At 36.5% G+C, this 15,851-nt stretch overlaps 3 protein-coding genes across 3 annotated transcripts; all 3 read left to right on the top strand.

Moving 5' to 3' along the window:
• Positions 1 to 952: 952 nt before the first annotated feature.
• Positions 953 to 5,918, top strand: LOC125188775 (probable WRKY transcription factor 32). Its single transcript, XM_048085826.1, has 5 exons — positions 953 to 1,307; positions 1,463 to 1,515; positions 2,221 to 2,852; positions 2,956 to 3,114; positions 5,268 to 5,918. Exons 1-5 carry the CDS (start codon positions 1,040 to 1,042, stop codon positions 5,608 to 5,610), a joined length of 1,455 nt encoding a protein of 484 aa, XP_047941783.1. The 5' UTR covers positions 953 to 1,039; the 3' UTR covers positions 5,611 to 5,918.
• A 1,832-nt stretch (positions 5,919 to 7,750) lies between these two features.
• Positions 7,751 to 10,914, top strand: LOC125190792 (leucine aminopeptidase 2, chloroplastic-like). The gene is made up of 9 exons (XM_048088192.1): positions 7,751 to 7,902; positions 8,193 to 8,607; positions 8,801 to 8,995; positions 9,108 to 9,333; positions 9,426 to 9,552; positions 9,694 to 9,867; positions 9,955 to 10,015; positions 10,174 to 10,361; positions 10,542 to 10,914. Exons 1-9 carry the CDS (start codon positions 7,837 to 7,839, stop codon positions 10,668 to 10,670), a joined length of 1,581 nt encoding a protein of 526 aa, XP_047944149.1. The 5' UTR covers positions 7,751 to 7,836; the 3' UTR covers positions 10,671 to 10,914.
• A 486-nt stretch (positions 10,915 to 11,400) lies between these two features.
• On the top strand, positions 11,401 to 13,913 carry LOC125187744. Its single transcript, XM_048084378.1, has 7 exons — positions 11,401 to 11,699; positions 11,847 to 11,888; positions 12,132 to 12,214; positions 12,295 to 12,396; positions 12,487 to 12,701; positions 13,225 to 13,319; positions 13,509 to 13,913. The coding sequence occupies exons 1-7, from the start codon at positions 11,558 to 11,560 to the stop codon at positions 13,763 to 13,765; spliced, it is 936 nt and encodes a 311-aa protein (XP_047940335.1). The 5' UTR covers positions 11,401 to 11,557; the 3' UTR covers positions 13,766 to 13,913.
• The last annotated feature ends 1,938 nt before the right edge of the window (positions 13,914 to 15,851 follow it).

The following is a 15,851-nucleotide window of genomic DNA, read 5'->3' on the forward strand; positions in this document are numbered from 1 at the left end:
TGGGCCGAAAAAAAAAAAAAATTAAATATCGCCGATTTATCACCGAGCGTCGCCCACAGTGGCCGGCGATCGCTCGGCGATAATCCGGCGAAAAAATGCCGCTTGGCGTAAAATCGGTAGGATTTTCGCCGAAAAATCGCCGAAATCCTCCCAATGGCCGGCGATAAGTCGGCGATATCCGGCGATTTTTCGCCGGATTTTCGCCGGATTTTCGCCACCCCCACTGGGAGTGCTCTTATGCCTTAATTAAATTCGTAAATTCGTATCAAATCTTTTAGCCTAATCATATGAATTGTTTATGGGAGCTTGAAATGGGTAAGGCGAACAAAATCCACCTGCTATGTTACACCAACCCAACTAAAATGGAGGGGAGGGCGATCAACTCACCTAAGTCAAATATACATGCTCATTTTTCTAGTACTTTATTTGAAAATTATCTAAAGATTAATAATTGGTGCCTTTTGAGGCTACCATCAGCCACTCATTCTATTTTCCTTTAATCGGATTCATTATTGATATGGTCAATTGAGTGTATAACAACCGAATACACATTATTGTTTTTTTTGTTGTACTCTTCAATTCTCGCATATTAAATTTTATGGTTCAATTAAAGAGCAAAACACGACTCTAGGCTCTAGCTATCGCGTCCGTCCAAAATCCACAGACCGAACCGGGGTCAACTCAAGTCAACAGAAAAACCAAAACCGGAGTAAATGTCCGGTTCACTACAAATTCTGATGCGATACATTTGAACTTTCAAGTTCACTATTGACAGTCCAAAATCCTTCCCTCCACTCCCCTCGCACTACCTTAATTCCCGATTCTACCCCCACACTGCCACGGCATTCTCCGGAGATGAACCTGTAACCGGAGGTGCTTTTGGTCATTGGGCAAAAATATTCCGAAACGGGAATATCGCCAACTAATAAAAGGTATGATTACTACTACAAACGGTTCTTCAAAAAGAAAAGCTTTTTTATTATCAGTGAGAGTCGCAAAAGCACGCACCTCACACACTGACTCCGTGAGAGAATCCGCCATGGAAGGAGCGAATAATCGGAGCCCTGATGCTTCTCGGGAGAAGGTGCGCGAGGATTCGGAGGAGGGAGAAGCGGAGAATCGAGACGAAAAAGCGGAGAAAATTGATGAACAGACGCGAGTGAGCAGTGATAGCAGCACTGATTATACACTTGGGGACACTTCTAGAGGAGAATCGAAAGCTTCTCAATTACAAACCCTAGCTTCTGCTGAGCTTCCTGCCGCCGATTCCCGAGTCGAATTTGATGATTCATCCGATAACCTATCAGGTAGTGTGTTTTTCCGTTGTTATATTATTTTTGGGTTTTGCTTGTAAGCGGCATTCTGCTTTTAGTTTGGCATAGCTGAAGGTTTATTGCACATGTATAATTGCGAGAGAGAGTGAAATGTGAATGGATATTGAAGAAAATGTTGAAATTTGCAGAGGTTCCAGTGGAGTACTCCTTGCAACCGGTACCGCTGGGAGGAAAACTGAAGGTTTGAATTTAATTTGTGTCACTATGTCTTTGTTTCTATGTGAACTTTTTGGACTTCGCTTTTATCGTTCATTGTCTATAAGTAGGACAGAGAGAGGAGGATTTTTTTAATGGTTGTTGCTCTGGGCGCGAAGCTAAATTTCTTCTGTTGCTGCTTATGCTTGTTATTTAAAGCATGTTCCGACATTGAGTTGAAGTTGCATAATACCGGAAAGGTTCACAAGAAGCAAAGGTTATTCGTTTTGTGATTAAGTATGCAAACATCTTGTTGATGCTTGCTGGAAGTAGTTAGCTATAGATTCTTCCGTTTCTTTCACTTTGCAAAATATTCATGACAATATTTTCTTAGGTTAGTTTGTACATGGCAGTTATAGTGCTTAGTTAAGTTAAATGTCTTCACTTTAAAAGGAAGTTGGACGCCCAATTGCATTAAAAGTTATGTAAGGTAATTGAATGCAGTCAGTTCTATCTAAATAGCGTTCTTCTGCAACTGTTGTATTCTATTTAGTCAAATCTCTAATACTGCAACAATATAATGAGTCATTTATTATGCTGCTTGTATTTCTTTAGGCACTTGCCCTGATGCAGCAACCAACTATATTGAAACTTTGGTTGATTGGATTCAGAATAACACTATCACTAAGCTTTTAGCTAGTAGTATCTTATAATATTCCTTTTAGTCTAACCTTTTATTAATTTTTACCAGGATCAAGTAAAAGCAGTGAACAAGGGAGTGCCGAAGGATACAGGTGGTAAAAGTAAAAGCAGTGCATCTGCTACAAAATTAAGTTCCTCTATTGCAAGTTCAAACCCACAGGAACAAAAATTGCAACCAGTAGAGAGTGAGAGCAATGTGTGTGTTCCAGAACCGGATAAGCAGAATACTAAACGTTTATCTGTTGTGCCTATGCCAAGAACTCCTTCTGATGGGTACAACTGGCGCAAGTATGGTCAAAAGCAAGTGAAGAGTCCAGAAGGTTCTCGTAGCTATTACAGATGCACATTCTCAGACTGCTGTGCCAAGAAGATTGAGTGTTGTGATATCTCTAGTCGTCTCATAGAAACTGTCTATAGAAGTCATCACAATCACGATCCTCCCCAGAAATTAAATAGCACTAGAGAAAATAAGCCCACATTATCAACTCCACCAGTCAATCAGGGTATTAATACAAGTAATCTAGTGAGATATGTAAATGATTTGGTACCATCTACTCCATCCAAAGAACATGTAGTTACCCTTGAGGAGACACCTGAAACTAAACAGGAGTCAAGTGATTCTGAGGAGACCACTGGACCTGATACAAAAGAGATGCATGATGGGCCTGAATCAAAGAAAAGGCATGTTTCTTTGATGGCCAGTCATTTTTTAATGTTATGATCTTCCTTTCTAAGAGATATTATCAGATGATTTGACATTTTCTAGTTCTTTATAAATCACCAGGCAAAAAAGAAATTCCACAGGTGAAGTTGAATCCCTTCATAAACCCGGAAAGAAGCCTAAATATGTTGTTCATGCAGCTGGTGACGTGGGAATATCAGGAGATGGCTACAGATGGCGCAAATATGGACAGAAAATGGTGAAGGGGAATCCTCATCCGAGGTACCATCCAATTCCTAGTTAACTTTATGCTGACTCTTGCATTGACTTAGTTATGATCATTCCTGGCTTGTTATTTTCAAGCCACCAGAAACCTATCTTCTGCAAATGAGGCGGTAACAGATTTTTATAGCTGAACTTCACCACTTGTTATGTCCATAGTGCTAAATTATCTTCTCAGTATTTGGCATTTCCCAGCATTCTATTTGTATGTGATTCCCAGACTCACACAATATTATTGTTCTACATATTTCCTAATTAAGGTGGCCAATTTGGGAACAAACGTCTGGATGCATCAGTGCACTGCACTCATGTCCATGAAAAAGTTGCCAAAACAAGAGAAAAAAGGATAATGTTTTCCCTTGCATATACCATATAAATAGTCTTCTTTTCATTCACCATTGATTATAAGAATTTTGCAATATACTACTATGAGACGAAGGGCGTTACTTGTGAGGGCTCTTAGAATGGCAATTACTGGAAAGGCTATATTGACAGTGGGAGTATTGATATTGGAAGTGGCGGATCATCTTCAACCGAAGGCAAAGAGGTGTTGTTGCGGTTTACCATTAGCTTGAGGATAGTTTCATTTGTCTTCAATGCTTCTCTTTAGTTGTTAATTGCTGTCAAGAGTGTTAGAGATAGGTTTATCCATGTTAGAGTCAAGTTAGGAGTCTTTGGTTAATTAGGAGTTTTATTTGAATTAGAGTCTTTGGTAGAGTCTTATACTATAAGTTTATGTTTCTCAGTTTTATTTGTGGAGAACTATAGTTTGAGTTCAGCAATTGCTGTGGTCCTCTTCGGATGTATGTGCCCCTTTTTGAAGGTCCCTCTTCATATATTCCCTATTCTTTTACTGGATATCATTGTGTCATGCTCTCTGTTTGTTCCTGGGTTAGTTCTCCAGCCATTTATCCTTCTCAGCCGCCTTAACTCTATCAGAGACAGAAACTAATCGCCCTGAAAAAGAGAATGAAGAAAATGAATCTGAGTGGTAAGATACTTGCCAAACTGAAGAAAGCTTTTCTGCTTAACTGTATAGATAGCTACATCCTAGACTTGTGAGTGTTTGAACTGTGGGATTGAAAAGATCGCAATCCCCAGACAAAACCGAAGGAAGGGGTTGGGTTCTTCTCTCTATCTCTAGAATCACATGTTATATCCTTTTCCCTACGTTTCTCTTTTTTCTTATTTATGCAATAACCTAAGTAACTTAGGATTTTAAACTTAAGATTTTAAGGATGATTATCATATCATAAATTTTATTGAGGATGGATCAGTGTGGAGTTCTGAAATCTCTGAGAGTTTTAAGTGCTGGAGAGTTAAATCCTAATAGCTCATTGATTTTGCACCATGACTTGTATCATTTTAGTACTTCCAGCTTAAAGCTGTGAAGAAATATGGTGCCAGTTGTCATGCTAGCATACAATAACATTTTCTGATTCCAAGGGTACATGTGATGGCCAATGATAGTAGTGTTATGATTCACTGATGTTATAAGTTTCTGTTGTCTCTGCTCTTAGTGAAAATGTTTGACCAAGAAGCACATTCCATGAAGTTGGCACTAAGTTTATGTAATTATCCATTTGTGAAAGTTGAAATTCCATTTATTTGGATCCGTTGAGATGGGGATTTCTCCTCTTTACTAGGTAGCAAATCTTTGGTGCAAACAACTGAACAAGCACTCCAGATTCATTATACATAGGTCTTGGATTCTAGAGATAAAATGTTTGTCAAAGCCACATTCTAAGTCCATTTAAGGCTTAGTTGCATTATTTGCATAGGTGAGGTCTTGCACCTCTGATACATCCATGTCATGAACTGAAATGTCTGCATCAATATCTCTGCGTTATAAGCTCAAATAGGACCGGCGCCTATTCAGTTAAAGAGCATAACGCCCATCACTGTTCTTCCATAAATTAATGCACATCATGCTTGTATAATCTGAATTCTAACATAGGTTGGACATGAAAGAATTAAACCATTGCTAGTGTGCCCAAAATACTTCTGAAAATGTTGTCTTTTGGCCATCTGCGCCCCCACCTTATGCTTTAGGAATCCTTGATTAAAGCTGTACAGAAAGATCAAACTGTTAAACAAGATTCTATTACTTTCTGGATTCATTTGATTTAAACACATTGTGTATGAATTTTCAGGAACTACTATAGATGCACTTCAGCTGGATGTCCTGTTCGAAAGCACATTGAAAGGGCCGTTGATAACTCCAGTGCTGTAGTGATAACATACAAGGGAATTCATGATCATGATACACCAGTACCACGGAAGCATCACGGGCCAAAAGGTGGTACTGCTGTCGCTACTTCTCCCATCTCGTTAAACGATATGCAAAGTAAAAGCAAACCGCACAAGACTGAACAAACCCAATGGTCAGTGGGCAAAGAAGGCGAATTGACAGGTGAGGCTCTCGTTGGCGGGGATAAAGCATCAGAATCAGCAAGAACACTTTTGAGCGTTGGCTTTGAAATAAAGCCTTGTTGAGACCAACACTGCCACTCAAACCAAATAGTGGTGCGTGTTTCCTGATCAATTTTATTTTCTAATAACACGGCTGATTTCTTTTTTTTTTTTTTTTTTTTTTTTTACTTTTCCTCGTTTTCTATCTTTGTATGTTATATTTGTTGTGGTGTTGTGATAGTTTCAGCTAGTGTGGTAATTTCTATAAGCGGAACTGAGTAATAATAATAGGTTGATTGTAGTTGTAGCCTGTAACATTATTATATTAATGGGGTAACTTATGTAATATTATTGTGATCTTAATGAATCAAATCCTGCAGTTAGTTTGGGCAGTCTGTTAGTTTATAGTACTACTTTGGCATGTAACACTCTTTAACTGTGGTTTTAATAATTTGAGCGTATTCATTGTTATTTGTGAATTCACTTAAAACTAGAACATGCATATTTCTTTTTAAAGAATAGAGAACATTCATGTCACACCTATTACATTTTTTTAACCTTACGTGAATGATAGTACGCCATTACATTTCCATTTTCCCATTATTAATCAAAATATTTGAGGATATAGTATTATAAATATGCCGAAGTGAAGGCAAGTTTCATAAACTAAAATGATTTTTGGTAGGAGTATATTCCCTCTGTCCCATTAGAAATGAAACGTTTTCCTTTTTGGGTTGTCCCAATAAAAATGAAACATTTCCTAAAATAGAAACAACATTTTCTCTACTTTTTCTTCGCTCTTACTTTACTCTCTCTTCATTAATTCACAAAACAACACTGCATAAAATCTCGTGCCGGAAACCAAATGTTGCATATTTATTGGGACAGAGGGAGTATAATTTAAGCTAAAAGTGCACTTCAATACTTGCACTACCTAAAAAATGATAAGCATCACCTAATTTTATTGTATAGTGGCCTGAACTTTATGGTATTGTCCACAAAACGTAAAAATGCCTTTCATTTAAATACGAATAGTCTCTATGGTACTCCAAGTTTCTTGCCATTTATATCTTCCATATGAAGGAACAAAGTGCAACAAAAACTAAATAATGCGTGTTGCTATTGGTGGTTCTTAGAAAATGCCCTCCATCCTGAAGAAAATGACATATACTTGGTAGATGGAGTAAATACATAATTTAGGGTATTCAGTCGGAAAAAAAAGTAATTGTACATTGATATAGAGAGAAAATGGTGATTAAAGTTAATGAAGAAACAAAGTAGATAATTGATGATGATTTTTTTTTCAGAAATGAATATGCGACAACTTTTCGTGAGGAAAACAAAAGTAATTGAATATTAATGTAGAGAAAAACGGTAATTGGAGTAATAGTGAGAGCAAAATGATAATTAGATATATTAATGATGATTTATTTTTTTTAGAAAAAATTGTTATATGAGTATTTAGAAAAAATTGTTAGTAGTATATGAGTATTTTTTTTTGACAGATACGAGGAAGATATGACATCTTATTTAGAATGGTGAAAATGGTGCTCAATAAAAACATTATGTAATGCATGTTCATATAATAGTGTAGTCTATATTTGTATTTTAGTGGTATAATGCATAGGATTGTGAGAATGGCGCCCAAGAAAGACATTCATTAGTCGTGCTGAAAAGAAACAATGCACTTTTATTGAGAGAGAGAGAGAGTATAAATGAAGATAGATTGCCTCAATTAGCGATGCATAACCGCGGATTAAAATCGAACTAGATCAGCATTTCAAATTTTAGAAATTGGAATCGCCTCTCATGGGTTGAACCTGAACAATATATTGGTTCTGTCGGCTCGATTTCACTCTAGAATTTTTGTATCATAACTAATGGTTAATCACCAACTATGTATGACAAAAACAATGGAAAAATTGAAAATTCGAGAAAATCGATGGAAAATCCACAAAAATACCGATGACTTTGAACCAAAAAAGGAAGTTACAAATAATTCTGCTTAAAATTTGAAACCTTCGTAATCACTAAAATCTAGACCGAAATCGAAACTGTGGATTGTAAATAGGAACAAACGATTGTTGTATAACACGAGCATCATCCCTATAGCTGTGCGTGAAAGAAGCAAAAGACGGTTCTTGTTGTCATCTCCTCAAGAAGACGTGTGACATTATTATATGTATCCGAATCCGAATCTATCTCTATACCGCTATACGTATTCAAATATGTATCTATATATATCGCCACTATCAGACTAACACATTTGCTTCCTTCACTCTTCATTTCGCCAAATTGACCGCAAAGCGCATGGCTCACCCAATTGCTCGCGCCACTCTTGGCCTCACCCAGCCTACCAACATCGACCCACCAAAGGTCTCTTTCTCTCTCCATTCCTACAACTTCACTGCTTTTTCATGAGAAAAGTTTTGATTTTTTTGCTTGGTGAAGTGTCTGTGAAAAAGATTGAATTTTTCATTTGGATCACATGATTTCTTGGTAGTCGATTGTTAAATTATTTGCAAAGTGATGATTGTGCAAAGTATGTATTTTTTCTGCTTGTTTTCTTACTAGATGTGTTTGTGTATATGTGTAAGAGTTTGATTCATCGATTGATTGATTGTTGGGTTTATAAGTAGACTAATTTGTTTATGCAATTATGTTAGATCTCATTTGCTGCAAAAGATGTTGATTTGGTAGAATGGAAAGGAGATATATTAGCTGTAGGTGTCACAGAAAAGGACTTGGTTCGAGATGACAACTCCAAGTTCAAGAACTCACTTCTTAAAACACTAGATTCCAAATTACAAGGGTTGTTGTCTGAAGCTTCAGCCGAGGAAGAGTTCACTGGAAAATCTGGACAGTCGACTGTTCTTCGACTTCCCGGTCTAGGTGCCAAAAGAGTTGGTTTGATTGGACTCGGCTCAGGTGCATCAGTAACATCAACGTATCGCAGTCTTGGCGAGGCCGTTGCTGCAGCCGCCAAGCTTGCTCGCGCGAGCAATGTTGCCATAACTCTTGCTTCCTCTGAAGGGATCCCTGCAGAATTGAAGCTCACCATTGTTTCAGCTATTGCATCAGGTAAACTTCCACTTGTTGGCTGCTAGTATATTATTAGCATTTATCTTGTTTTGGTTGCAGGAATGTGATTTTGGTTTGATTTTTGAATTTTCAGTAAAATATTGGAATAGGATTAGAATTGCAAACTTGCAACATTTTCCTTTTTGCTGACAGGGAAGTGATTTTGTTTGATTTTGATTTTTGAATAATGCAGGAACTGTGTTGGGCACTTTTGATGATATTAGGTTCAAGTCAGAGTCGAAGCAACCGGCTCTCAAGTCTGTGGATATCATTGGTCTTGGTACCGGGCCTGAGATCGAAAAGAAACTCAAATATGCTGGAGATGTTTGTTCTGGGATCATCTTAGGGAAGCAACTTGTAAATGCTCCTGCTAATGTTCTTACTCCAGGTTGGTTTGTAGTATCCGACTGTCCAATAGATTTATGTTGCTTATTAAGGTTTGAGTTGTGCGTCTATAGTAGCTTTTCATCTTATGATTTCTCAATTTTATAACATTGCAGGGGTGCTCGCTGGGGAAGCTGAGAAGATTGCTTCCGATTACAGTGATGTGTTATCTGCAAAGATACTGGATGTGGAGCAATGCATAGAGTTGAAAATGGGTTCCTACTTAGGTGTGGCCGCAGCATCAACTAATCCCCCTCACTTCATCCATTTGTGCTACAAGCCACCAAGTGGAGAAGTGAAAAACAAGCTGGCCTTAGTTGGAAAAGGCTTGACTTTTGACAGGTGATAAGAGAACCTTTTGGATGTTCCATTTACTCAATAATTTCAGTGAAGATTTTCTTTTTCACACTCTTGGATTGCTTGCTACATTTCAGTGGGGGCTACAATATCAAGACGGGACCCGGGTGTTCCATTGAAATCATGAAAGTTGACATGGGAGGTGCAGCAGCAGTACTCGGTGCAGCAAAAGCTCTTGGACAAATCAAGCCTGCTGGAGTAGAGGTAGATAGTTTTCTTTGTGTGCAGATGCGTTTGCCTCGTCTTGTTCCAGAGTGTGCAGTACTTTTGCTTAGTTGGTGAACAAATGTTTCATACAATCTTAAGTCATTCTTACACATGATTTTGACATGGATGTGTATGCAGGTTCACTTCATAGTTGCTGCTTGTGAGAATATGATAAGTGGAACAGGTATGCGACCGGGAGACATCATCACAGCTTCAAATGGAAAGACAATTGAGGTAAACAATACTGATGCAGAAGGCAGACTTACGCTTGCGGATGCTTTGGTATATGCTTGTAACCAAGGCGTTGAGAAGGTAGGCTTAGGTGCCTTCATGTACGAATATTACTACATTCTTTCAGGTTTAATGCTCTTTTAATAAGGCTTGTATTTTAATGTGCAGATAGTTGATCTTGCTACACTGACCGGAGCCTGTATCGTTGCTCTTGGACCTTCTATTGCTGGTAAGTGCAGTTGCTAAAAATGGGGGCAAAATCCCATTTGAGATCCGGAAAGCAAGCAAATTTACGCCAGTGACATTTTCAATATCATTTTATACACAAGCTCAATATGATGAACTTAATTTCACAATGATCTCCAATCTTCTACACATGGAAAACAGGTGTTTTCACTCCTAGTGATGACTTGGCAAAAGAGGTCGTAGGTGCCTCAGAGGCCGGTGGGGAAAAGCTTTGGAGAATGCCATTGGAAGAAAGCTATTGGGAGTCTATGAAATCAGGCGTGGCTGATATGCTAAATACCGGTGGCCGCCAAGGTGGCTCCATTACAGCTGCTCTCTTCTTGAAGCAGGTAAAAGCTTCAACACTTTGACCATTTTTAACCAAATTCACTTGAACTAGGCCAACATATTTTCTAGTGAATATTATGATACATACTATATACTAAGTAAAGCAGACCATACTTGATCAATGATGAATTCTTGGGCCCCATTGTAGCTATGAAATGTGATGAGCAATGATATGTTTGCAGTTTGTCGACGATAAGGTGCAGTGGATGCATATAGACATGGCCGGCCCTGTCTATAGCGACAAAAAGAAGGGGGCGACAGGGTTTGGCATCTCCACATTGGTCGAGTGGGTGCTGAAGAACTCTTCTTAGGAGACGAATTAGTCTAGGCGCTACAAGGTGGGTGAGATGGATGGTTAGATTGTGTGGGAAATGTGGTTAGATTTGTCTTTTTCATGGACTGTACTCCTTATTGATGCTCCATAGGTTTGGTTGGGTCGGGTCAGGTTGGGTCGGGTAATAAAACTGAACTCATGTGTGTGATATTGTGTACATGGAATGTAGATATGAGAAAGGATCTGATTCAGTAATAAAACTGTGGCTTTTAATCTGAAAACTTAATTGGTCTTTATTATATAATCAAGAACTTTTTATTATTGAATTGAAACTCAATCAAGTTTCAATACATATTACAGATTTTTTGCTGAATATAAATTTGGCTTCAACAAAATATTTGTTACAGTTTTGCTCTTTACCTTAAAAATGAATTACAATCATTAATTTATAATGACATTGGAGAACAAATAACTCTAGAAAATTAAACAACATCAGACCAAAATCCCCACATTTTTTGTAAGACATAAAAATAAAAATAAAATTTGAAAGGAAATGTACATAAGAAATCCCCGTTTTTTATGATCATCAAAATAAATTGAAATGAAAAAATACATAAACGTATAACGTATTACTCCATAAGATTATTGTAAAAATTAAAATCAGAAAAAATAGCAAAATAAATATGGTGAATTACTGCCTCACGTGCCCATCGTCAAGACTCACGTGCCATTTCGACACAAGCCCGCATGATGTCATGTTTTACAGTGTTGCATTTCTGAATCCAACTGATTTCAAAGTTGACTTCAATTTCCAATTCCCGAGAAGCAAGCAGCAATCTCTGCAACTTTTCTTCATCTCACTGTGTGTGGAGTATGTGATTGATTGAGTCAAGAATGAAGTAAAAGGTGCAGCAAGCAAGAAAGATGAGCGTTTCATTGACTGTAATGACCTTTAATCTCCTAGAAGATCAGGCAGAGGACTCCCCCAATTCATGGGATAAGAGGAAGGATTTGTGTGTTACAGTCATCACAAGCTATTCCCCCATGATTCTCTGCACACAGCAAGGTCTCTCACTATGTGTGTGTGATTATTGTTTAGACTCTTTGCAGTTGTCGATTGTGTGTTTGTTGAAATGCTGATCTAGATTTCATTAGGGCTTTGTTTGCTTTGAAAAAAAGGTGTGATCTTTTTTTTATTGTTTCTTGTTTTTAGGGGTGAAATCACAGTTGGACTACCTACAGCAATGCTTGCCAGGTAACTTTCTTGATGATTTTCTCCTATATAATGCGCTTCATTGTGATTGCCAAATTTGGCTGAATCTGTTTTAAGTAGTTAAGTTGAGACTTTGTCAAATAGTAGTACTATTTAATTTGTTCTTTTGTATTGCTCTGTATTTTTATTTTGCTACAAACAAAAGTTGATTTTCAGCAGTTCCACATTCTTGTTTTGTCAAATAGTAGTACTATTTAACACAAGTTCTTTACCAATGCTGAAAAGGTTATGAACAATTTGGAATTTCAAGAAAAGGACCTGAAGATACATCTGATCACCATTGCACAATCTTTTATGAAAAGGAAAAGGTGAAACACAAAATTCTTATTTGAATCATCATTCGAGTGCTGTCCTATTTGTCTACTTAGCTACCAAATGATTGGTGCAGATAGAGCTTATAGAAGGCGGAACCTTTTGGTTGTCAGAGTCACCTTCAGTCCCCGGAAGCATGTCGTGGGGTTCTACAGAGCCGTGTATATCAACATGGGCTATATCCTTCAGCTCTTTCGTATAGGCATCTTAGATCTTAGAAATGTCTGACTAATTATTGATGCATTGTTTACCTTGACTAATTGTGTACACATTCCAGCTTAAAGGTGTTGAGCCACCGGGCTTTTCGTTTCAGATTGTGAATACGAACATGGATGAATTAAGTCCTCGTGCTCGCAGGCGTGGTGCTTTACTTACCTGGCAGCACATTGCTTCGTTGCCTCCTAATTTGCCCGTTTTGTATTGTGGAGGGTTTAACACACAAAAGGAATCAACTACTGGCCGTTTTCTTCTCGGAAGATCTAGGTATTACTTTTCTCTTCCATTTCTTTTTGGGACGAAGTATGACTTCTTCCACAAACAATCCTATCGATTAAAATAATATAGCGACACATTTATCTCTCAAACAAGCGTATATAGTTAAACAAAACTTTCACTCTCTCAATAACTCTGTCTAATTTGTCATGTTATTTGTGCAATTAATTCTATGTAATTTAGAGTTAGGAGTCTATTTTGACAATATGAGTATCTTGTTACTTTTCTTGCCTTGTCGACAATTTGATTGATATTATTGATAGTTTAAGTTCAGGACATATTTGTGAAACCGCTAATTGAGGACTTAAATAGATAATTGCGCTCAACCAAACCAACTCTTGCTCGTTGCTTCTTTATTCTTCAATGATGCATTGTCTTAATTGTGAACGGACATCGCACATCTTAATCGTCTGCACCTTGTAGTTTGAGTCGAGTTTTAATAGTATGGGTTGCACTTCCACGGCTATTGTTGTCACCTCTCACATTTTCAATATGTAAACTACTTGTGTTTCAGGGAACACGGAGTTGTTGGTGATATGAGGGACGCTTGGCCAAATGCTCGCGTGAGGAAAAATGTCTCCCTAATCCGCACTTATCATGGATTCAAAGGTACATATTATTATCACAATCTAATACTACCTCCCTCCGTTCACAAAAAGTATACCGCACTTGACAAGAAAATAGTTGGTAGATATGGCAAATAAGCCAATTGTGATAATACTTTATGCGGATTGAGGGAGTGTCATTTACTAAAATCTGATTACAATAAGCTTATATAAAATCCATTATCGCTGTTAGGTGATAAACAGGGAGCTCTCGAATTCTTGAAGCTGATATTTCGAGCTCTGTGTCTCTGCTGGGATCGCCAAACTCAGGACCTGCACGTCGACTGGATTCTCTTCAGAGGCAGGTCTTTGATCCCCGTCTCGTGTGAGGTGGTGAGTGACAACGTCGATGGCTATTACCCTTCGTCCCACTATCCTATTTTTGCTGAGTTCATGCTTCCGCGCACAGTGATATTGACCGAAACCCCAACTCAAAATCATCAAAGTTAAACTCAATCATTTACATCTTTATTTTTGTGAATTATTTTTTTTTGTGCAGAAGATTAATTGGAATTAAATGGTGTGGAGTTCTTCCGATGTTCTTGTTTTCCATTAATTGTGTCTGAATATTATATGTGAAAATGGTTGTTATTTGTTAGAGCAACTCCAAGAGAGAGGTAAATGGGAAGGTAAATTATGTTAATTGCCAAATTTATCTCCTTTTGAGAGAAAAACATTCTCCAAGGGGAGAGGTAAATAGAGGTATTATACATTTTCCCATTTTGAGGAGGTATCTTTACCTCTCCATCAAAGAGAAGGTAAAATAGAAAAAACTGTTTTTTGAGTCTGGCGGGAGAAAGAAGAAGCAAAATCTCTACTATAAAACTGAGCATATATAAAATTCTCTGAAATTGGTTGTTAGTTTTATGAAATAATCCCAACAACAAGAAACAGAATACCATTAGATTCTTAACCCTAATTTTCGAAATAAAAAGATACCAAGAATAAACTTTCACCTAAGGTGCTACTCCCAAAGTCAAGCAATTCCATTTCAATATTAGGCAAACGAAAATCAAAGGTATGAATGTAGAAAGAAGATAAAAGAAAGAGATCTGTGTCTGAGAGTTTGAAGACTGCGCTTTGTAGAAACAGATATGCGCCGTAGTTCTGTAGAAACAGACGGCATTTTTGGTTAATAAGTAGGAGTATTTAGTTCATGGATTTTTCATGTTTTAAATATTTGGTTTAGTGATTTTTTATGTTAAATATTCGGCCTGCCTTTAATAGTTTAGGGAAATATTTAGTTTAGTGATTTTTTATGTTAAATATTCAGCCCGCTTTTAATAGTTTAGGGATTTTTTATGTAAATATTTGTTTAATACTTTATATCATTTGGTAGATATATTGTTTAATATTTAATATTTTATACCTAGATTATGGTTTAATATATCTCTTTTAATTTGTAGTCTAGCAACTAACATTTTAAAAAATAATTATTTATATTTTTAATATACCTTTATCCTTGAAGTTGATTGTTTTTCGGAAAGGTATATTGTATTTTTTGAGAAGGTATAAACATGATATACCATTTTCATTTACCTTCTCCCTTTGGAGTTGCTCTTAGTATCAATTAGAAACCAGTGAAGGTAGTCAAAATATTCTTCTAATTTGTTTTTATTTACGAATACTTTTTCCAGTTTAAAGAGATCGAGGAATAATGAATAAATGATGAAATGTTCTACTTTCAGGTTTTGTCTGAGAACCTAATTTCTCTAATATTTTTAGTTGACTTACGACAAAGCCATTTATACGTATAAGCATCGACTACATATGCCACTAGCCAACGACTACATAACGATTACCGAAAACTTAAAAAGAAAATTTAGGGTGGGGATGTGTATAATATGAAATATATTCACAAATTCATATTGGACTTTTAAATAACATTAAATGTTAAACTATTTCTTAAATTAATTACAGTTTTCCAAACATTGGAAATTTTATGCGGTATCAGTATCATATCATTAAAATGAAATGAACTTCAATATTTCAGACGTTATTTTTGAATTGTTCAATTACGTTTAAGTTTATATTAATTTTTTTTTTTAAATTAAACTTCCTTATTTACGTTTAAGTTTATAGTATTATTTTTGAATCGTTCATAATTACGTTTAACTTTTTAGTAGTATTACTTTTGAATTGTTCAATACGACATTGATTCGTATTAAGAGTAGTAATTAATTAACTTTATCCTAATTGAAAAAGCATTTTAACTAAGAAAAGCTGAAATTCAATTATAAGTTCCAACTGGTAAAGGAAAGATTAATAATCCAACCCAACTATTTTAACTAAAATTTTAAAATAGTTACTACTACATTTTTCAACAACAAACGAAAATAAGCACTATCTCTAATTAATCATAAGCATAAACTCGGTAATCAATCAGACTACTCCATATAATCGAATGTACTTAAAAATAGGAATAACAACCTTTGTTATTTATTACACCATAATACAAAAAATAATTAGATTCTTACTAGTTAGCATGTCCCATGGAATTAATTAAGATCTTCCCGTAGTATATAGTACAGTGTAT

Source organism: Salvia hispanica, chromosome 5, assembly GCF_023119035.1.
Source record: "Salvia hispanica cultivar TCC Black 2014 chromosome 5, UniMelb_Shisp_WGS_1.0, whole genome shotgun sequence".
Lineage (NCBI taxonomy): Eukaryota > Viridiplantae > Streptophyta > Magnoliopsida > Lamiales > Lamiaceae > Salvia > Salvia hispanica.